The sequence below is a fragment of the Haliotis rubra genome, unplaced genomic scaffold (genome assembly GCF_003918875.1).
Source record: "Haliotis rubra isolate DU_JTF1 unplaced genomic scaffold, ASM391887v1 Scf44, whole genome shotgun sequence".
Classification (NCBI taxonomy): domain Eukaryota; kingdom Metazoa; phylum Mollusca; class Gastropoda; order Lepetellida; family Haliotidae; genus Haliotis; species Haliotis rubra.
This window is the reverse complement of record NW_025767124.1, coordinates 1,412,658-1,436,829: the sequence shown is the minus strand read 5'-3', so window position 1 is coordinate 1,436,829 and position 24,172 is coordinate 1,412,658. Positions and strand designations below refer to the sequence as shown.

The 24,172-nt window shown below is 43.0% G+C and overlaps 1 protein-coding gene across 1 annotated transcript; it reads right to left on the bottom strand.

Annotated features, from left to right (window-relative positions):
* Positions 1-411: 411 nt before the first annotated feature.
* LOC124289318 (phospholipase B-like 1) lies at positions 412-22,099 on the bottom strand. Its single transcript, XM_046725927.1, has 10 exons — positions 21,938-22,099; positions 20,011-20,233; positions 18,021-18,246; positions 16,502-16,663; positions 11,838-11,982; positions 7,398-7,601; positions 5,555-5,695; positions 4,493-4,678; positions 3,698-3,805; positions 412-778 (listed from the first exon to the last, which is right to left on the bottom strand). The coding sequence occupies exons 1-9, from the start codon at positions 21,984-21,986 to the stop codon at positions 3,774-3,776; spliced, it is 1,368 nt and encodes a 455-aa protein (XP_046581883.1). The 5' UTR covers positions 21,987-22,099; the 3' UTR covers positions 412-778; positions 3,698-3,773.
* Positions 22,100-24,172: the final 2,073 nt, after the last annotated feature.

Sequence of the window (24,172 nt, the reverse complement as noted above, 5' to 3'; positions counted from 1 at the left end):
AAAAGCGGCGTGAAATTTCACTCACTCACTCACTCTCTTGGCAGACATTTCTTATGTATGTCGGAAGGGGTTGGTCGCATTTTTTTTTAAAAATAAATATGTATTCTTTGCTAAAAAATCAGTAACGCGTGGATAATGACCAAGATCATCTTTAATTGAGGCTGGGTTCCAATACACAACAGATGTTGTCTACTCACGTCCGTAATACTTCATATGTACATACATTTGCTTGCAATGTCAAGCTCATTTATCAAATTATATGGGTGGCTCAATTCTGCACTGGTAGATACTTGCTTTAAGAAAATACGAGATCTGGGCCTAGATTTTCGAAGCTCTCTTAGCGCTAAGAGAGCTTCGAAAATCTATGCCCTGTGCGCTAAGCTTGAAATTAATGACAATGATGTCTTTTTAAAATTAAGTTTGAAATACTTATTAAGTATACTTTCAAACGTATTCCACCTTACGTACGTAACCTTCAAACGGTAGTTAAAGGTGTATAATCACAATAAACAACTATTTATACACGTTGTTATTGTGAAGCTAATCAGAGTAAAGTTACAATTGTCGTTTCAGTAGTGCTGTTTAATATACTGTACATTCTCGTCTCCTATAACATGGCATAGACGTTGTAAAACGAAAAGTCATATTTCTGTGGTAATCCAATGTGCGATATGTTCTTGAACTCCTTTGACCAATCAAATGACTCCAGATTGTTTGCTGTAGTTGGACCACTTATGATCGAGGCTGAGCTGTTCAAGGCCAGGTCGACATCTGTTACCTAGTTTAAAAAAGAAAATAAGACATGTTTCAGATGCTGCTAACATCCAACCTCTTTTCATTTCTGTTTTACTCGCCCGGAGTATGTCTGCGTGAGTGCGTGCGTGTGTGATGATACGAAACTAGTTGAGGCAATCATCACATATAACATTTCCTTACATTCCTGCACAGTGTGTCTGGAGGGGGTGGGCGCAGGGTGCTGGGGTGATTTTTATGTTAAAGTATTACTATGTTTACTTAAAGTCATCGTTCTTTTTTATTACATGTCACAAGAGGGTGTTCACCGCCAGTCAATATTCCATCGGTCTGTAAATAATCGAGTCAGGACAGGATTTACCAGTGCATGATATTTGGGCAACGCCCCATGTCTTCGAGTAACGATAACAAGCTCGTGGTTTAAGCATTAGCTCATCACGCAGAAGATCCCGGTTCGATTCCCTACATGGGTACAATGTGTGAAGCCCATTTCTGGTGTCCCCCGCCGTGATTTTGCTTGAATAGGCTAAAAGCGGTGTAAACTTAAACTCACACATTTGGGGGAGAAAGTGTAATGACATATGGTGGCACCACCACAGGCCCTCGGGTCTTAGCAAGGATTATATTTTTTTAATGTATTCAAATTTGAGATGACTCCCGACTGGAAATGCTACACAGTACAATACATAATGACATGGCCGGACACTTTGGTGCACCCCACCCGACTGCTTTACCGATCGCTACGCTACCATCGAATGCAATCGTTTAAAACTAAATGTAAAAATAATCATGGATGATTGGCCTATCGAGCACCACTCATGACACCTACCAATTCTTTATTGTTATGTCTGCAAGTCGATTGAAACCCGATTTTTATTTGCGCAGCTATATCGTGTCAAGTTTAGTTACGAGTCAAAATCGTTGCTGCATGATAATGTCCGCCCAGAAGTTACATGTGTTGTAACAAACCTTTTGAGGCAGCAAAACACTGCTATTTTGCCATGACAGAAAATGTACAAGATGGGATGGGCCGAAGCCTACGACAGGACCAAAATTGCATGTAATGCTAGCCGCCCAGTGGATCAGTCTATGGAACCAGTTCCTGTGTCCTGCTTTCACTCATCTTTTTGACCGAATCACTATCATGTGTTTAATAATCACTGACAAACTGATGACACAAGATGTTCGCGAAACGGTGAGCATACCCTTGTCACTGCGCCCGTCCCACGAACATGCTAAGGCAAGGTTTTGAAAAGCACGATATACACGTCAAAATAGAGAACTGATTTATACTGGACATCGTCTGATCACTGGCGCGGTTTGACAGCCATCAACCTCAATACAATCAAACCATTTTAACGCTTTACTGTGGTTTTAAAGTTTGCCACCCTGACCAAACAATACTTTTCAGCAAGAGTCGTATGAGTCTTTGAAGTCTTCCTGGAAAGAGTACGGTTCATTGTACCAAAGGGGAAGCTTTCAGCTGCTGAAATATTGCTTGTCATAAACGGATTGAAGTATTTCCTCAGCGAATATTTTTACTATTCTTAATTTTTATGCATAGATAAAAAAATGAAACAGTGAAGGTCTGGCCCGACTTTCATATATCGAAAGTTCACATTATGGAGCTTGGTTATTTGACCAGTGCTGAGATTGTGTATATGCCTGAAGCTTAAGTTAATTCCCGATTTATATGCACAAGGAAACAGATCAGCAAGGCGGGGACCATTAAATGTGCCCGTGGGGTGTTTACTTTGTGGCTAAATGCCACATCTTCAAATTTCAAATAGATATTCCTTTTGAGTAATTCCACCCTCTCACAATTCATTTCTCATTTGTCACAAACATCCAAACAAATCCACAAGCATGGCCACAGGGTATGGGTTCCACTTGTTTCAAATACTTCCTGTTAATATCAGGAAAGTCCTTGTTGACAGCCAGTCTAAGTGAACTTAGGCTCAGTATTATTCGTTACACTGCTATACTGAGTCTAACAAACCCTAGAAGAAGGTCGGGTCAGCTAACCTTTGGGAACTGACCAATCAGAACACAGCTTACCAAATCGCCAAATTCAACATTCGCACATACCGTTTGAACTTTTACCTCGGAAACTCGAACGATTCCGAATGCTATTTTCCGCACGATCGGTTCCGAGTGTTATACACATGGAGGACGCATTATTCACAACAGCGAGTAAACAGTCATCTTGCGGAAATATAAGCTAATAGTAACCATGTCATCAGAAACCCTTAAGCGTATATACTGCAGGTCAAATATCTGTGTTTTATGCGGATTTTCGTTTGTTGAGCAATCAGTGTCAGCGACCAGGGAAGAGAAAATAAAAAAACCGTTTTGTAAGTCCCGCCTTATAGCAGCTACGGTATTTTGGGGGACAAAGACACACATATGTCCTGCTTCCTCTTTGTGATTATGAGCATCCTATCAATCACAGGGCGGTGGGGTAGCCTAGTGGTTAAAGCGTTGGCTCGTCACACCGAAGACCCGGGTTCGAATCCCCACGTGGGTGCAATGTGTGAAGCCCATTTCTGCTGTCCCCCACCGTGATGTTGCTGGAATATTGCTAAAATCGGCGTAAAACCAAACTCAGTCAGTCAGTCAGTCTACCAATCACAGCATTACACACTGACTTCACCCACTCGGAAAACCATTCAACAGGTTCATCATCTCCTCTTGCCCACTTGTAGCACATACTGCGACAGAATCATAACTGGGTTTTGTTCCAAATTGGTAAAGAGTCACCCAAGATATTTAGCTCCGTATTTCAATGGTGATTGTTGTTATTGTCAACAATAGAAATGTCAGTGATTATAAGACCAACAAGTTGGAAGGCTTGGATTTGGTCTTGGCAGCATCAATCAGTGGAACTGGCACTGTGAACTGTCTTCTCACGTTTCTGCAACACGTTTATATGTTTCTATGTTACCTTAGTGTCAATGCACCCATCTGCCACGGGCCCCGGCGTCACCAGGTCGCCCCGACAACAAACAGCATAGCAAGCATTATCTTCCGAAAAAAGGGTCATTGGCATAATCTGAAACGCAAGGGAAAACTGAGGACAATTGATGTCACTATTTGAAAAGCCGAAACTAAGCTGGTACTGATGTTACAAACTTAGTCTTTGGGCTTGTATTCCACCGGTATTCATTTTCAGAAAATGACACATATATATGTCTTAACCAGCTGGACATCATCTATAGTCTAGACCATATAGAATTGATATGTTACTGTGAGATATAAAGATTGGTGTTCATTTCCAAACAGCTTTATCCCGGTGTTTTGGAAAAAAGCCATTCAGTACAACCTTATAAATTAGCCTGAAGCAAAAATATATTTTAGAAATGAATTCATCAACCTATATTATGTCACTAAGAAATGTATGTTTTTCGCATTTCATAAAAAACATTGTGTGGAATCATACCGAGTCTTCAGTTACCACTTCTCTATCTCGTCTCTCCTCGTCAGTTTATGGAGTCAAGTATGAGAAATATGTCAGAAGATATTATTCCCATTATTTTGCAAGAATTACTGTCTTGTATAGTTTTGCACCTAAATATCCTTGAAAATAATATGAGGAGAAAGTCGAAACTCCATAAATGTGGTCATAAGTTCTGTACCATTTAATCCATGTAGTCATATCCTATTGATTCCAATGCTGGGCTAAACTTATAAACTGAGTAGGACAGAAAATGATAAAAATTGTGACAATCAGAGTATTTACCGTTAGATCTGAGCAGCTGTTGGGCGGTCTCCATGTCATGGATGGTGCTATGGTCTCGACGGAATATTTTCGCCCGAGGGGCCATCTCATACGAGTAATCGGAGCCGTGCACAGATACAAATTCAGGATAGCCACTGATGTTGTAGATGCTCTCGTAAAAGGGGACGTTGTAGGACGCCCAATAGCCTTTGAAAAGTTAATGATACAAATATAGAGTTGGATGAAGTATCGATAATTAGATAAATAAGCCTCCGGAAATACTTCTTTTTAAAGAGCTCAAGGATTAGACATTTCAGGCGTACATATGAGTTTCTCAATGATATATAATAAAATATATAAAAATATAATGACATTCAGGATTAGTTTCACATATGGGTTGAATTACGGCGCCCGTGACTATAGGTACAAAAAGGGCATCCTACCCTGGCACACAGTCACAGTAAGAAAAACAGCAAACGTGTTTATCCACCGGGTAGTCCACCCCGTAGGGTTTTTATTGTTTTATTTTTGTTGTTGTTGTTGTTTTTATTGTTCCCAATACGTTGAATACAAGCATATAGGGGAATATGTGTACAAAACAGCTTGTGGGTATAGTACATTAAATATCAATATCAGTAATATGTTTTGGTTAAATAGCCATTCAGCATTAAATTCTGGGATGGGAGGAAACCATTTGGCTAAAAAGCTTTCATCACTATTATTTCTACTGGAAATGAATTTTTCAGTGGTGAATATGTCTTTCAATATCCTTAAGTAATTATCAACTTTTGGAGTATTTTTTTTCAAAGAGCAAGTGTAAATATACCTTGACGAAATTAATTTGCAACCACAAGATATTAATCATATTTGTAAAAATGCCAGTGTGTTCCGTAAAAGTGAGTGAGTCAGTATAGCAATATTCCAGCAATATCAGGGCAGGAGACACCAGAAATGGGCTTCACACATTTTTACCCATTTGGGGAATCGAACCCGGGTCCTCGGCGGGACGAGCGAACGCTTTAACCACGAAACTACCCCCACCGCCCCTTATGTGTTGTAAAGAAGGTGAATGGACGTTCATACCTTTTCTCAGTATCTGTGTCTGGTCACCTGATACTACGAGCCCGGGAATCTGTTCCACCACCCACAGTAAGTTGTCCTCAAGGTGTTGCTTGGGCTGGTAACGCTTCAAGTCTATTACCATGTACTGGTTCATGTAAGTGCCTACAAACATACGGTTAGAGTGAGTGAGTGAGTTTAGTTTTACGCGCTTTTAGCTTCTGGGACACCAGAAATGGGCTTCACACATTGTACCCATGTGCGGAATCGAACCCGGGTTTTCGGCGTAACAAGCGAACGCTTTAACCACTAGGTTACCCCATTGCCCCTATATAAGCTTAGAAGGTAGCCTACACGTTCTTTGTGGGGTACATTAGCTATTGTGTGTGAGATAACCATACGTTTGTCGCAAACTGTCAGTTCCATATTGGCGTAAGAGCAACAAGTGGAACTCCTTTATTTGCCCATGTTAATCGTTTAATAAACTCTTATGTGTGGCCTTGGTGACTCACTTGGTTTAGATCGGATGTATGTCCTCAAACAAACGTTTACCGGAAACACTGATCTGGATCTCAGGCGAGGTGAGGTGACTTCAAACGTATCGTTCACGATTATTTCACCTTTATAGTTATGCGCATGTGCTAGATCGGACAAATGCCGGTGTTGTAGTGAGAGAAAAGACCCCATTGACAGAGGCCGTAAACGTTTATCCACATCACCACGTGGGTGGGAAAACAAAAGATCATTATCGGACCGAATCTGGGATTCGAACCAACGACCACCGGATCGTGGTACATAAAAATGCTCAACTTGACACTGTGGAGTGGAGTGAGTTTTTACGCCGTTTTTAGCAATATTCCAGCAATATCACGGCGGGGGATACCAGAAATGGGCTTTACACATCGTACCCATGTAGGGAATCGAACCCGGGTCTTCGGCGTGACGAGCGAACACTTTAACCAGTAGGCTACCCCGCCGCCCCATTTGACACTGTGAACTCAAGACAAGAAGGTATATTTTAAGAAAACCGGAAAGGATGAAGGGACAAGGGGAGATAATCGATAAACTTAGAATTACTTGTTTGTTTAGTTTAACGCCGCAATATCCCAGCTACATGGCGGCGGTCAGTAAATCAGTCAAGTCTGGGTCAGACAATCAAGTGATTGACATCAATTGGGATACGATGACATGCATCAGCGACCCTGATGACGACCCGATACCGTTAGACGCCGATTATAATAATACTGCGTTGCAGAAGGCCGGTTCAGAATCGGATCTGCACGGGTTCACTTACATGTAGAAGCATCGCTGGCTCGTATGTTTTCAAACTAAATGGGAATTAAAATGAATACGTTTTTCCCTGTCAGCACACCACGAAAACCATCGTGTCTGGGCCAGACAACCCTGTGATGTGGGTAAAGACCTACGGCGTCGGGGTACGTGTAAAATCAAACAGACCAAACGCTCCTCTTCACAATAACACTTTTGGTTTACTGTGGACCTGTACCCCAGGATCCTCATGAGGTGAGGTGAAATTGGGTTTAACGTCGTGCTTGAGAATAGCTCGCTCATATGACGACGTGCATGCTTGTGTATGTGTATGTGCGGCTGCTTGTACTAGCCCAGACTGAAGCTGGTTTTATAGTGCTAGCTCACTGAGATACCATGCCGCAGTGAAGCATGAATACCCCACTCAGACACATTATACTGACTCCGAGCCGACCAGTCCTTGTTTTACCCATTAATGCCGAGCGCCAGGCAGGGACCAACAAGTACCATATTTTAACGTCTTTTGGTATGACGCGGTCGGGGATCGAACCCGCGACCTTCCGGGATCCCTATGAAATACTCAACATTGTTATGTTACCTGAGTTAAATCTCTTGTACATTTCTGCCCACTCCGGTCCCGATGTTGCCGCCATGTTGGCGACTCGGACTCGCTGCCAGGCAAGAAGGGAATGAGGTTGTATGAGGTTGAACAAAGAAGCGTTGAAGATGTCGTTGGTAGTCTGCAACATCACCAACGATGTGTCGCTCATAACGTAGAAGTCATCAACCGATGCCAATATTCCTGAAACAAATATTTCTGTGAGGATCGCGTACACACTGCATGGCAAACATCAAAATGGACACTACTTGAATTGATGTCAATGAGGATCGGGAGCGGAAAATTGTGTTTCGTTTCTGTTTTATTGTCAACCTGCTGTTCGTTTTCTTTCTTGTATGAAACTACTCCAGAGATATTTGCTAGCTTGTTTGTTGTGTAACGCTGTAGGTTTTACACTATATGGTAACAATCTGTCTCTGTGAACAGATTTTATGAAGATTTGGAATCTTGTGCAGAGGAGCCTACAGGGTCGAACATCAGTTGATAGAGCTAGAACTAATGCATGGATTTGGTAGATTCCATCCTTTTGTTGGTTGTTCGAGGCTTAACGCCGCTCTTAGCAACATTCCAGCTGAAGAACGCCAATCTGTACATAATCAAGTCTGGACCAGACAATCCATTGACTGACAGCATGAACGCCTATTTACGTTACTGGAAAACTAACACAAGAGACAACCAAGTCAAAGAGCCTGACACCCCGATCCCGTTAGTAGCCTCTTACGACAAGCATTGTTTGCTGAAGACTAATTCCAAAAAGGGATCTTCATGGGTCCTCTAAACAATGTAAGGGGTACACCAATCATGATACCTTGAAAACAAATTAGAAATATTACTTTAAAGCAGTAAATTAAGTGAAACCAACGGAATTTAGAAATTAGTCACACAAACTTGTGATTTAATCAGAACGTAAACAAACAAGTACGCGGCATTGATGTACAACGGTCTCTGCTAAAAGCTTACATGACAATAGTAATGGTTGTGTCGCTTTTGTTTTCTATTAAAGTATTACCTTTTAAAGGCACAATGTCACACAACATTTCTCTAATGCATTTCTCTCAATAATACGAACTATCAGCCCTCAGGGAAGCTACCATATAATTTATTCCAAAAACAATTACGTATTCAGATTACAATATTAAATTAAAACGTTAGAATGAATTAATGCAACATTGCATTAAATCGACTCTCGCGCCCTCTACCTGCCGAACATTATTTCAAGCGAACCCCATAGAGTTATGTCCCTTAGAGAGCTCTATACGAATATCCTACGCACAACTTGTGATTGAAACCAGTTCGGCAAACACCGACAACACCGCGTGCGACAGTTTTCGATGTACAGAGCAATCTTTACATTCCATATATGGCAAGTGTTTATGTTTGGAAGCGGTTCGCCTCGAAGTTTCAATTATCGATTTCAGGCAAGGGATAATAAGTATTTTATTGCATCAATAGGAAGCTATAGTGAGGGCATATGCCCCCAATATATAAAATATAGGCCAAAATATTGTCAAAATTGTGTGACATTGTGCCTTTAAGGATCAGCGAAATCATGACACAATTACAGGAAACAATAAACATATGCAAGTACAAAACAATGAAAGCGATCACAAATAAGAATGCAAATTAGTTCTATACTCAGATACAATATGATTGTTTACTCATGCTAAAGAGAAGCATTACGTTAAACCTACATAACACTAATGTGCCTGGAATCATATCTGAATATAGTCACAGTAATAACTGTTGTAGAGTTTTTTATCCAACAATATCGTGTTTGCTGTCGATTAAGTTGATTCATAAACTGCAGAATAAAAGATCGCCCTGTGACGTCATCACGTTGCGGTGCCGACTTCTCGCTGTTTACAAAACGGTTCTGGATGAGGACGTATCCTCATCTGATGATCACAAAAGTGTTGAGTTGGGTATTAGTCTTGACGAACGGCGGTTGGCAGATATCCCCTGCAGCCGTGGTACTGTTGGCGAAGGAATGGTAACAGCAGAAACTGAACAACATTGTCCAGATCTGGACGTGGTTGCAACGGACGATATTCATTCCCAAACCATGGTCCATGGCATTTTTGTTAAACAAATTTGTTAAACAGATAGAGATCTTTGCCTTACTTTCAACAAGCGGTGGAAGAGCCTAGTGGTTAAAGCGTTCAATCGTCACGCCGGGTTCGATTCCCCACATGGGTACAATGTGTGAAGCCCATTTCTGGTGTCCCCCGCCGTGATATTGCTGGAATATTGCTAAAAGCGACGTAAAACCCAACTCACTCACTAACTCACTCACTACTTTCAACAACATAACATTTACACGGCTTTATATGATTCTCTCCGCTTGTGTAGGGTTTCATACGGCGGGATTGGTTCAGACGAAAAGATCACAAGATGAAGCTATCATGGTAACAGCACACCCTTCCAAATGTCATCATTTACATGTTTGTAAGAAAGTTGATATTTTGCAGACCTTATATATTTCGATTTGTTGCGACAACAGACATATATTAACGGTTCACTTAACGTAGCTGGAAATCGGAGTTTTAATGACATTATCATCTTCAGCAGACTTTGACACCTGAAACACTTCTTAGCATTCAGACAAAACCGATCTTTCTAGCATTGAAGTGATGAGTCGTTTTACTTTATGGTCATTTGCAAGTAAACAATGAGTAAGGTGATCCGGAATACGAAAACATAAAGCCTCCGCTCTGTGTTTCTATCATCTGGGGGGACGGTGGGATAGCCTAGTGGTTAAAGCGTTCGCTCGTCACGCTGAAAACCCCGGTACGATTCCCCACATGGGTACTATGTGTGAAGCGCATTTCTGGTGTCCCCGCCCTGATATTTCTGGAATATTGCTACAAGCGGCGTACAAATATACTCACTCACTCACTGTCGTCTTCGGTGGGTGAGCGAGTTTAATTTTACGCAACTTTTAGCAATATTCCAGCAATATCACAACGGGGGACACTAGAAATAGGCTTCACACATTGTACCCATGTAGGGAATCGAATGGCGTGACGAGCGCATGCTTTAACCACTAGGCTACCCCACCGAAACTTCGGAGGAAATGAGGGCTAGGGACAATGGATGATAGATATTAACCCACGAACAAGTTGTGGTACAAAAAATGTTTGTGGTATATAAATCTTAAGCCTAGACATCAATGGTGTAGCCATATCTAGGTGGTGCATGGACCGTTTGCAATAGAAACCCTTTGTCAACAGTGTGACACACGCTCAACGAGGGTCCATGACAGCCAGCTTTTTCGATAGTGAGTGCGTTTATTTTTTCGCCGCTTTTAGCAATATTCCAGCAATATCACAGCGGGGCACACCAGAAATGGGCTTCACACATTGTACCCATGTGGGGAATCGATTCAGGGTTTTCGGCGTGACGAGCGAACGCTTTAACCACTAGGCTACCCACCGCAAATTTTTCGATGGTCACCGGAGGCAATTAAACAGGGTTCTCTTGTAACCTGCTATCTTAGCATGAAATGTAGTCATTTATTTGTTGTTTGTGTCGCGGTCAGCAATATTCCACTTATTTGTGGTCTTTAAGTAATCGAGTCCAGATCACACAATCTAGTGATTGACATCATAAGCATCGACTTAGGCGATAGGAATTATATTACATGCATCTACCAAGTCAATGGGTCCGTCCGCCGATTCCAATATTCTCCTCTTACGACCAGCTTTGTGTTCCTGAAGGCCAGGTGTAATCCAGATCTTCATAAACTCTTGTAAAATCATAAAGTTTTAAACATGTCAAATAGAACCTATACCTTCATGTACGGAGACCAAAGAAAAACAGTGAGATGAACACTTCAGCCAGCGGCAGTCGTATATTTCAAAGTTCACCCATCACCCTTGAATATACCTGTGAGGTCTTTTTGCGGTGAACTCGCTGTTCTTACTGCCGGGGCACACCGGTAATAGGCTTCACACAGTATACCAGTCTGGGGAATGGAACCACTAGGCTATCCCATCGCGCCTTTAGGGACCGTTCATAATTTATGGTTAGGTGGGGTGATAATGATTTCAAGGGGGGGTCACCCATATTTGGGAGGAGGGGCTGTCGTTGATTTTGTACATGACATGCAGGGGGATCACTTACTTTCTACCTTTTTTTTTTTTTTTTGGTGGGGGGCATTCACATTGTACACACTTCTCCATAAAATCAACATCATTCTTCACCCCCACCCCTCGCCCTAAATTATGAACGGTCCCTTAGCATGGAAAGGGGATAATTTGAATTATATGCCACGCCTAATTCGGTTGCCTTGGAACAATAGATATACGCTACGACTAGTTCAGCTACTACAGCGCAGCGCGGCCGTGTTGACGATGCACTATAAGGGAAGGTGCTGCCAGAGGCTCGAGTCAGCATTCCCAGTAAGCAGGGGCCACTAACCTGGATAACTTGAGAAGGACATCGTTTTGACCTTGGTGGTTTCGTCCTGCAGTTTGAAGGTCCAGTACTTGTATATCCTCAGCATGGTCTGGTACAGGAACCAGGTGGAGTGGCCCATAAATATGTTATCGAAGTTGTCAGTTACCTGAGGGAGAAACTATAGTTATTAAAAAGTTGCAGTGTGCTTTGGTATAGGAAAAGATGGGCAGTGTGTTGGCCTGGAGGTGTATCCGTCAATATCCGGGCTAGAATTGGTCTTCAGAAAGCTATGCTTGCCGTGAGACAACTAACGGGATCAGGTGGTCAGGCTCGCTGACTTGGTTGACACATCTCAACGTATCCCAAATGCGTAGATCGATGCTGATGCTGTTGATCACTGGATTGTCTGGTCCAGTCTTGATTATTTACAGACCGCCGCCATATAGCTAGAATATTGCGGCGTTAAACAACAACCAACCCAAAGTATGGTGGATAACGTGTTTGCCCGTTGCACCGAAGGGTTCCATTCCCCTGTGACCCGTGAAGATCCGGGGTAGAATAGGTCTTCAGCAATCCATGTGCTTGCCATAAAAGGCGACTATGCTTCAGTAACTCATGCTTGTCGTAAGAGGCGACTAACGGGATCGGGTGGTCAGTTTCGCTGACTTGGTTGACACATGTCATCGGTTCCCAATTGCGCAGATCGATGCTCATGCTGTTGAACACTGGATTGTCTGGTCCAGACTCGATTATTTACAGACCGCCGCCATATAGCTGGGATATTGCTAAGTGCGGCGTAAAACTAAACTCACTCACTCACTCATATCCCCGGTGCTCCTTGGACTGTTGCACTCACGGACTTACCCACTCACACCTTCAGTTTCACTCTCTTTGTCGGATCTTTGTCGAGCAACAGCACGAAATCAGGCATGTCGACATCAGATCATGCGAGCATCAGACCAATGCCAGCCTCTGGCTGATTCTGCAATAACCTTGTCCCAACCTCTACAAATACTTGCATGACTTCCGACAGATGATACGGAATGTTGCGAACTAGGCACAAATCAATGTAGGACACCACGGTTAAGGCATCGCTGCTACTGTTGGTCGTCCTCTGTCTTCATAGCTTCAGTAAAAGCCCCCACTCAATGAGTTACGTACGACATCGGTTTTAACAGTATTTTAGTGACATGTAAATCACGGGCACTTATCTCCAAGTTGGAGAAAATCCCAAAGCCATGCAGTTTCTAGACGTTAGAACATTTGTGAAATCCCAAATCGATAAATATCGGTTTCTTGCCCTCCTAAGGGACGCAACTCCGCAGAGCGAAGGCAGCACAATTTATGAGGGTGGACGGGTTCACAACTGAATGAGCTAAGGTCTACTTCATAGCAGTGCGTGTAAAATTCAAAGGCAGTTTAAAATCGATAGTTTGAACTTTGCAATCGGTGTCACAGGATGTGTCTGTAGTACGCCGCACTATTTCAGAAGCTGGTAGCACCTCTTTTCAGGAGGGGCGGTGGGGTAGCCTAATGGTTAAAGCGTCCGCTCGACATGCTGAAGACCCGGGTTCGATTCCCCACATGGGTGCAATGTGTGAAGGCCATTTCTGGTCCCCCGTGATATTGCTGGAATATTGCTAAAAGCGGCGTAAAACCATACTTACTCACTCACTCACTGTTTTCAGGAGACTAACAGGATTGGGTGGTCAGGATCGGTCACACATGTCATGGTATCCCAAATGCGTAGATCGATGCTCATGGTGTTGATCACTAGATTGTCTGGTCCAGATTCGATTATTTACAGACCGCCTCCATATAGCTGGAATATTGCTGAGTGCGGCGTAAAACTAAACTCAGTCACTCACTCGTATCCCAATTGGTTAGATCGATCCTCAAGCTGTTGATCATTGGATTGTCTGGTCCAGACTCGATTAATTACACACCGCTGTCCTCTAGGTGGAATATTGCTGAGTGCAGCGTTAAACAACAAACAAACACGTGTTCTGAACCGGAATTATCACGAGTGGACAATGTTACATTCAGAATCCAGCGGACTTGTTTTTGGTAGTGGAAGGGATGTAACTCTTGTAATGTATGACATCAACTGACGATTTTATCAAGTAGCTCATCAAACAATAATAAAGTTTTCACGATAAATACTTGTAAAATTTAGTGTAGAGTTCGACAGCGTTCGAGGTGTGTCAGTAAAAGTTTCCGAAACCAAGCACACTTTAGTCCTACATAAGGTGTTATTTCGTGGAAAGGAATAAAGTCTAACGTGCGTCTGTATAAGGACATTCCATCATTTTTCTGACACAACTGAATCCCGAAGGTAGCTATGACGTGATATAACCACCCTGTCATAGCGCGACCGCGCGAGCTGACTTCAAGGGAGAGTGAGTAACTTTAGTTTTACAAATATCCCAGTGATATCACAAAGTGGACACCAGAAATGGGCTTCACACATGGTACCCACATTGGGAATCGAGCCCGGGGTGTTCGGCGTGACGGGCGAATGCTGTAACCAATAGGCTACCCCACCGCTACCTTCAAAGGAAAGAGGGTGAAGCTTTAGAAGGATGTCTTGCACTATAACCTGACTTAAATAAGTAGCTATTTTAAGAATATTCCTTCAAGACACCATAATGTCAAGATATCTTAATCATTGGGAAGATATGCAGAAATACAATTAATGCATGTCAGTAACAAGGATTTTTTTAATGAAGTAAAAAATATCTCAAGACCCTTGTCCTTTAGAAAATACATAATCCGGAGAACGGAACCTTCAGGGAGATCTTAATTCGTTAAGGATATGTTAAGTCCCATAATGTGACCTTTGTTTCATGGAATTTGGAACGAAAAGAATCTTCTACGTTGTAGACATGTTTCTTCATTTGGGAAATTCTAAATTCTGAGAGATAAAAATGACTAGAAAGCAGATATTCTGGAAACATGTAAAACAACGCTGTGCTTCAAATGCACTTGTTTCATTTACATTTAAAATCATTTTACATTTTTGTACTAGAACAGAATATTTCATTCTGTTACTTTGATGGAGCAAACACATTTGGAAAAATGACAGTGTGGGTTTTTTCAGGTTAAAGCATCATTTATATCCATATTCTAAATAACTTACAATTGTGCAAATGTGTTACCAAATATGGTCACCAAATATGAATGCATGATGGGATTAAAAGAAACTCCTGCTTTTAACTGACTTTAAACGTACCAAAATGTCAAGCCAATTCACAGTCACACATTACTAACTTGGTGAAATTGACGATGTTATACATGATAATCACTGTGAATTCATAATGTGCCTTTTCCATGTAAAAGGGCACATGCTCAAAGCGCTAACGACCGCCTCCGTGGTGTAATGGTTAGAGTGTCCGCCCGGAGAGCGGAAGGTCGCGGGTTCGATCCCCGACCGCGTCATAGCAAAAGACGTTAAAATATGGTACTTGTTGGTCCCTGCCTGGTGCTCGGCATTAATGGGTACAACAAGGACTGGTCGGCTCGGAGTCAGTATAATGTGTCTGAGTGGGGTATTCATGCTTCACTGCCGCATGGCATCTCAGTGGGCTAGCACTATAAAACCAGCTTCAGTCTGGGCTAGTACAAGCAGCCGCACATACACATACACACGTATGCACGTCTTCATATGAGCGAAATATTCTCAAGCACGACGTTAAACCCAATTTCACCTCACCTCACCTCAAAGCGCTAACACACAAACTGATTATTATTAGCCCGGATAACCAAAGCTGACTGTTAGGCGCTAGAGGGTTATAGTCACATGACTTTATCTTACCGGGTACCCATTTTCTGCTGGGTGAACAGAGGCAAGTTTGAACAAACGGCTAAGGTGAGACCTCATGTATCACATGGGCTTCGGTGTGAGGCAGGACTGTCCTAGAAACTCACAGGAGTCAAGCTGCCAAACACGGTCACCCATCCAAGTACAATCCGCGCCCACCGTTGCTTAACTTAAACTGATTTGTTACCCGAGCTCTACGCACAGGACAATACACCACCACATTCAGATAAGCTTGAATATATCTGAGGCCCAAAGTGCGATGGAACAATTTTTGACTAAAGTTTATGTATTAAAACATGTTGATCAATAGCTTGTCGGGTGTCTTATCACATCATTTTTCCAAGACGTGATGGAAATACCAGAGGCTGAACTTTACTGAAGGTTTATGTCCAGCCATTAAAATATATTATTTCAAAGCTTCATAAAGGCCAGTTTCATGTCGAATTTTTGCTGATTAACTTCCAGCTGCGTTGGTCTGGTACGAGATGTACGTAATGCAGTCAATTTATGCAGGAGGTTCAATCTTCGCTTCTGTGTGTGTGTGCGTACGTACGTACGTACGTGCGTGCGTGCGTGCGTGCGTGTGTATAACGATGTAGAGCAAACAATGTATGCGATCTACAGCAAGTTGGGAATTTCTTAAGATTAAACAAAAGAGCCTTTGCTTCAACTTAAACCTACCAAAATTAAGTTTTAGGTCCTCAAGCAAACACAGTACATATTTGGTTTAGTGACAAAACGTTCCTCGATCGTATTGATTGAGATGGAGAATATCGCATTTTCTATTTTATTTTTATTTTCTTTTTCTCTTTTTTTCTTAACATCAAAATAAGTTCAATGTTTGGCGATAATGTTTACCACTAACCTTCACCACTGCCGAACAACGACTCCCAATTAGGAGGAAGCGGTCCACCTCTGCTTTCGTCATGGTTCTCCAGTCAGGGCGCTGTGAGGAGTTGCTTGCACTCATAATGTCGGAGAGATCACCTGAGGCGCTGAGGGCTTGGAAGGTAAAGAAATCCAGCTTCTGAAATAGATATAGGACAGATTCGTGCAACAGACTGAACATTAGTGTTGAGTTTACAATCGATTATAGTACATCTGCATTTGTCGTGTGGTAGCTTAGCCTTGTCGTCACGCCGAAGGCAAAGGTTCGATTCCAAACCATATTCCGTGTGTGGTTGGTTGGTTGGTTTGTTGTTTAACGCCGCACTCAGCAATATTCCAACTATATGGCAGTGGTCTGTAAATAATCGAGTCTGGACCAGACAATCCACCGATCAACAACATGTGTCAATCAAGTCAGCGAGCCTGACCACCCGATCCCATTAGTCGCCTCTTCGACAAGCATGGGTTACTGAAGATCAATTCAAACCCGGATCTTATTCCGTTTGTGATATTGCTTGGATTATCCTAAAAGTGGCATAAAACCACACAAACTCATTACATTCGTTTCGATGAGCATTAATCGGCTGAAGTAGTTTCGTTTGTGTAGTACAAACTTAATCATGAAGTATATTAATATGTGTTCCTTCTTGTTAAGGTGTACATTATTTGAGATGACAGTATATTCCTAATGAACACATGAACACATCTAAAATGTAATGCCCAATATAATGGATTAACAAAGATTTCCCATGGACAGACATTAAATAATCAATTTGTTCTTCTCATTTCTGAATCTAACTGGTGGAATTTCGAAAAATCATGTATATATTTGGGCTTGGGAAAGGTTTAGATGGTTTTAACCAAAAACAGAGGTTAGGTGAGGTGAGGTGAAATTGGGTTTAACGTCGTGCTTGAGAATATTTCGCTCATATGACGACGTGCATGCGTGTGTATGTGTATGTGCGGCTGCTTGTACTAGCCCAGACTGAAGCTGGTTTTATAGTGCTAGCCCACTGAGATACCATGCCGCAATGAAGCATGAATACCCCACTCAGACACATTATACTGACTCCGAGCCGACCAGTCCTTGATGTACCCATTAATGCCGAGCACCAGGCAGGGACCAACAAGTACCATATTTTAACGTCTTTTGGTATGACGTGGCCGGGGATCGAACCCGCGACCTTCCGCTCTCCGGGCGGATGCTCTAACCACTACACCACGGAGGCGGTCAGCAAAAACAGAGAAGACCAAGGTGAGTGGGGGACTTTCGTTTCATGTCTGTTTAAAGGGCTGTACATGTTTAACGCCTTTGTCAAACACACGAGCTTGGTGCTAACAAACATTGAAACATAATCAAGATGATCTAGGATTTGAACCCAAGGTCATAGGTTTCTGGGATACCCATTGGAGACAACTCCGCACAACTTGTTGCAGCGCCTTAGATGTCGGGTCACCCCTGCCGCTGCAGACCTTAAATTATAAATACTTCTCACCTCTTCAGTCGTGGACCAGTCGTTGTAGCCAGTGTATAAGCCATCCAGCTGTGCAGTCACGTGACCAACATGTCGCCAAAACGGGTCCGTGGACGAGAATTGTAATATCATGTCACGTGTCCACCTGTCCTGTTCGTGTAAAAACTTTCGTGCAAACGCAACCACGGCTTGCGGCCGCGAAAGGAAGAACGGGTTTTTCACATTTTGGTAGTGCTGGTATATCCTCCTGAAATGGAACATGCTAAACGAATAGGCGTTGGAATGGTTAGAGGCCGACTATTTCATACTTATAGTATTCAGTATGGAATACACTCAATTACTTTATGTATAATGCCATTTTATTACCTACGCGGGCGAACATATCGAGGTTCATACTTTTCGTACGATGCCCTAGGGCAAAATATCACTTTGTCATGGTGACGTGACGTCATGAACAATGCTATTACGTCACGTTTCTTCTGTGACGTTGCGTTCTACATGCCAGCTTATGCTTGAAAGTAGATTTGGGTTTATTTTCCTCAATTTGACGACTTATATTTGTTCCCATATCATACGACACTCGTGCCTAAACATTGGTGTATCCCTTGCTCTCACTTGGGAAAAAACAACATTGGCACTCGTGTCGTATACATAGTATGACATGGGCACTCATATAATATCCTCTATATAATACCCTGTACACCCAGCACAACAATGTATTGTTAAATGTGTATATTTTATCACGAATATATTTTTATCAGTATTGTCAGTAACAAATGTGTTTTATCAAACAAGAGAGAATACTTGTTTATGCTGATTTTCCAGCTGTTGCAAACAAATTCAGTCTAATACCTGACCTTAATGTATTGGTAAGAGCGTAATAACGAGGATGTAAATACCTACTGATGCTTATAACAGCTATAACGGTATAGACAACAACAATGAAATCGATTGCAGCCACATTGGCCATTGTTAGTTTATCTCTAACACAACATATGGTAACACAGTAAAACAAATGTAATAACTGCACAAAGTCAGACTTCAATACCTAGAGTGTACTGAGGTGTCAACTGTTATCGTGAGTGAGTGAGTAAGTCTGGTTTTACGCCGCTTCTAACAATATTCCAGAAATATTACGGCGGGGAATACCAGAAATGGGCTTCACACATTGTATCCTAGTCTGTCTCACAGTCCCTGAACCACATTAATTTCCCTACTGCCAAGCCCTCTCTGCGCTGCTAAAGCCCTAAATAAAGCAAGTCTAGATTTCCTCAGGTTCTGAATCTCTGGTCTCCCTAGGGCTCCTTTTCAATATAAATGGGCTTGTTTGTTACTAACAAAATTATATATATTCAGAGACTAAGCCTTAGTATAATTGTATCCATGTGGGGAATCTAACCCGGGTCTTCAGCGTGACGAGCGGGCGTTTAAACCATTAGGCTACCCTACCGCCCCTCAACCGTTACCGACTATGAAGCCATGACAACGTTATCTCAACGACTTCATGACAACGTTATCACGACGACTCCATGGCAACGTTATCACGACGACTCAATGACAACGCTATCACGACGACTCCATGACAACGCTATCACGACGACTCCATGACAACGTCATCACGACGACTCCATGACAACGTTATCACGACGACTCCATGACAACGCTATCACGACGAATCCATGACAACGTTATCACGACGACTCCATCAACGTTATCACGACGACTCCATGACAACGTTATCACGACGACTCCATGACAACGTTATCACGACGACTCCATGACAACGCTACCACGGACGACTCCATGACAACGTTATCACGATGACTCCACGTCGTTGTTGAAACGTTGTTCCAGTATTACACGATATAATATACTTGGTACACTGGGATTACCAACACTGAAAACCCCTTGATACTACAAGTTTAAAATACAGACATTTAGTTCTTTACCAACTCAAATGTGTCAAAGTATCAGAAGTTTCGTCCTAGACATAAATCAAAGAAGGGTTTACCGTGATGTTAAAACTCCTTCCAGGTACCCTGCAGCAAACATGACGTCAGCATCGCTTGCCTGGCGACCGTAACCTGCCCGGATGTCCAGCTGCGCCCACCCTTTTTCTTCCAGGGTATCATTAAACACGCCATAAGCCGTGGCTCCCTGTTTATAGGAGAGACTGGGTGTAAAGGCGCAGTCACGGTGTTTACAGTAAACACTGCCTGACAGTACATCCCCACCTGAAATAACACAATCAGTTATAGACATAAGTTGACAAACATCCCGATTAGGCCACAAAAACTTATGTGCTGTTTGGGCCTTTTCGTTTTTCAAGGGGCGGTGGGATAGCGTAGTGGTTAAAGCGTTCGTTCGTCACGCTGAAGACCCGGGTTCGATTCCCCACATGGGTACAATATGTGAAGCCCGTTTCTGGTGTCCGCCTTGATATAGCTGGAATGTTGCTTAAAGCGGCGTAAAACTAAACTCACTCACTCACTCACTCGTTTTTCAAAGTGAGTGAGAATGGTTTTATGCCGCTTTAACAATATTCCAGCAATATCACGGCCGGGGACACCAGATACATTGTACCCGTGTGGGGCGCTAGCACGCACGCACTCGCACGCACGCACGCACGCACGCACGCACGCACGCACGCGCGCACACACACACACACATGCATACATATATACATACATACATACATTTACACACATACACCTTAGTACAATGAGATTTGCTTTGACGAATTGGGATACTTCCTTTCTTGTACACTCTGAAGTTTTAATTATGGATGCTGTCCCGTCAGGTTTCCAGTATAACGGTTTCACAGCAAACTGGGGTTAAAATGCATGTAATACGATAGACAGGTTGGGGCAACCATCCCATATAGTTCGCCTCCTTAAGTTTCTGCACAGATGTGTTTATGGTTGTGGTAACAAATTCCAATTATAACAGATCGATGTGGGAGGAAAGCCCATGTGATGCAGGTCCTATATCCATCATACACAAGGCGATGGGGTAGCCTGATGGTTAAAGCGCCCGGTCGTCACGCTGAAGACCCGGGTTCGATTCCTCATATGTCTTGAAAGCGACCACAAAGCCCAATTTGCTTCACAGAAACCCAGGGTGCGGTGGGTAGCCTATTGGATAAAGCTTCGATCGTCATGCTGAAGACACGGGTTCAATTCCCCACATGAGTACAATGTGTGAAGCCCATTAATTCTGGAGTCCCCCGAAGTGATATTGCTGGAATATTGCTAAAAACGGCGTAATACTCACTCACTCACTCACCGCCTCCGTGGTGTAGTGGTTAGAGCGTCCGCCCGGAGAGCGGAAGGTCGCGGGTTCGACCCCCGACCGCGTCGTACCAAAAGACGTTTAAATATGGTACTTGTTGGTCCCTGCCTGGCGCTCGGCATCAATGGGTACAACAAGTACTGGTCGGATCGGAGTCAGTATAATGTGTCTGAGTGGGGTATTCATGCTTCACTTCGGCATGGTATCTCAGTGGGCTAGCACTATAAAACCAGCTTAAGTCTGGGCTAGTACAAGCAGCCGCACATACACATACACACGCGTGCACGTCGTCATGTGAGCGAAATATTCTCAAGTACGACGTTAAACCCAATTTCACCTCACCTCACCTCACCTCACCTCACCTCACCTCACCTCACTCACTCACTCACATCCGACGACCACGGGTCTGTGCCTCTGGTGTGGAAACAGAACGGTGGAACATAGGCGAACTGAGATTCCTACCCACCATCGCTATTGTTTGGGTTAGCCAAGGGACGCAACTCTGCACAGCGACCACTTCGACGACTGTACACCCGGCCGTGACGCCCGTAGCAAGGCGGAACCCACACTGTGGTGCATTGCAGGACTTCAGCTGAGAACGAACAATGGGCTACTCCAAATAAACTATACGATATAAGATAACTTACCATGTACAAACGACAGGGCAATGCAGGCAAACAGGTATACGAACATCATCAGTTGTTGATATACAGTGGTGTTACACGCAGGTAAACATGTCTTCCTAAACGCTATTGACGGACTGTCACACACACCCGGAGGTAAGTCCACTGAGACGGATGTAAACCGACCGCGTGACGTGTGTCACGTGACACGTGTGACAGATGCACAGATACGCGGAAGTATATAACCGTTATTTGCCGGTCACAACAACTTGTTTCTACAGCAAACGTGTCACGTGACACTTTCAACAGCTGGTTGTTCAATGCCTGAATGTTAAATAAACTGGTTGTTGCTCTTTGTAGTTATATAGAGAATCTCACCCAAGTGTCTACTGATATCAATTATATCATCACGAGTTGATAAAGTTACAAATATTAGAGGCTTGCCGAGGATATTTTTACCTTTTTCAACGAGTGTTTGCCTTGTGCATTGTGATTTTACATCACTGTTTTGACGCTCTACGCGTTGGTTTGAAATTACTTGTCGTTTTACATGTATGAACTGGAATAATGTCTCCTTTGTCAAACAATGGGTGAGGTGAGGTGAGGTGAAATTGGGTTTAACGTCGTGCTTGAGAATATTTCGCTCATATGACGACGTGCATGTGTATGTGCGGCTGCTTGTACTAGCCCAGACTAAAGCTGGTTTTATAGTGCTAGCCCACTGAGATACCATGCCGCAGTGAAGCATGAATACCCCACTCAGACACATTATTTGGACTCCGAGCCGACCAGTCCTTGTTGTACCCATTAATGGCGAGCGCCAGGCAGGGACCAACAAGTACCATATTTAAACGTCTTTTGGTATGACGCAGTCGGGGATCGAACCCGCGACATTCCGCTCTCCGGGCGGACGCTCTAACCACTACACCACGGAGGCGCTCTCAAACTGGAGTTGTGTTAGCAATACATATGCATGTTGTGTTTTGCCTTCTCTGGATAGCCAGTTTATATCTTTATATATTTTATTTCGGATATCCCAGACTCAGTGTTCGAAATAGCCCGTGGCTAGTAAAAATCCAGTCGGGCCAGTAAATCTCCACAGTCACTGGCCCGACTGGCTAGTGAATTTTCATAGGGTCATTTTGTAAATACAAGTATATCACTCTCTCCGACTTGTTAAGTTATAATACACTTTTAAATCATGCAAGATTGTGGCCTGATAAAAAATGTTCATCATATTAGCAGCTTAATGATGAAACCCCGTGTTTACATTCAAATTTCGGACCAGTGAATAATTTGTGGGCTAGTAACTTTCAGGCATAGCTTGCCCGTCTGGCTAGCACTATTTCGCACACTGAGGCTAGACTATCACGGGTTAAACCAGATTGTCTCTGGTAGTTACCAGAACTTCGGTACTTAGACTCAGGTCACTTACATTTTGATAATAGAACGCACTTAGCAATTGTCAAGACAGCAGAAACAGCCAGTGATTGCGTATTATGGAAGATTTTACGTTCCCTTCACTACACGACATGCATGTACCAAGTCAACGAGCCTGACCATCCGATCCCGTTAGTCCTCTCTCATGGGTCACTGAAGACCAACTCTGGCCCGGATCTTCATGGGTCAGAGTAACAAGGAAAAGGGAAGGGCTAGCTGTTAACCACTTGAAAATATCTGATAGAATTCATATCAGTATTTCCAAAGTGTTAAGTCATTAAATATTCCAGTTGGCCAACATAGCCCTTGTCCAAAGCCAACCAGGTCTCTGGTTTCGTGAATGTGATTTCCGTCATATATTAGTATCCATGGTGACGGTGTGAAGTGTCAGATATTTATTGTTCATACACCGATGTGGAGTAACATCGCTGGGATGATGGGCGGGTTTCTATGAGTTAGTTAGTTAGTTAGTTAGTTAGTTAGTTAGTTAGTTAATTAGTTAGTTAGTTAGTTAGTTAGTTAGTTAGTTAGTTAGTTAGTTAGTTAGTTAGTTAGTAAGTTAGTTAGTTTTAGCAATATTCTAGCATATATCTGGACACCAGCATATTCCAGGACACCAGAAATGGGCTTTACACATTGAACACATATGGGGAATCGAACCCGTCAAGCCTGTTTTGATAGTGTCAGCTCACTGTGAAATCCTGCTACAGTTTCACATGGATACTCCACTCCGACACATTATTCTGATTATCAGTCGAAAAGTGCAGTTTTCCCCTGAGTGCCAAGCACCTGGGGCGTCGGAAACGAGTTCCACCTCTT

What these genes read in the sequence shown, in the direction of transcription:
- LOC124289318 (XM_046725927.1), bottom strand. Translation starts at nt 21,986, where the DNA reads ATGATGTTCGTATACCTGTTTGCCTGCATTGCCCTGTCGTTTGTACAT. An exon ending in GAAGGAGTTTTAACATCACG is followed by an intron (nt 18,247 to 20,010) that starts GTAAACCCTTCT and finishes GTTCCATTTCAG; the next exon opens with GAGGATATACCAGCACTACC. An exon ending in GTTGTTCGGCAGTGGTGAAG is followed by an intron (nt 11,983 to 16,501) that starts GTTAGTGGTAAA and finishes TTTCTCCCTCAG; the next exon opens with GTAACTGACAACTTCGATAA.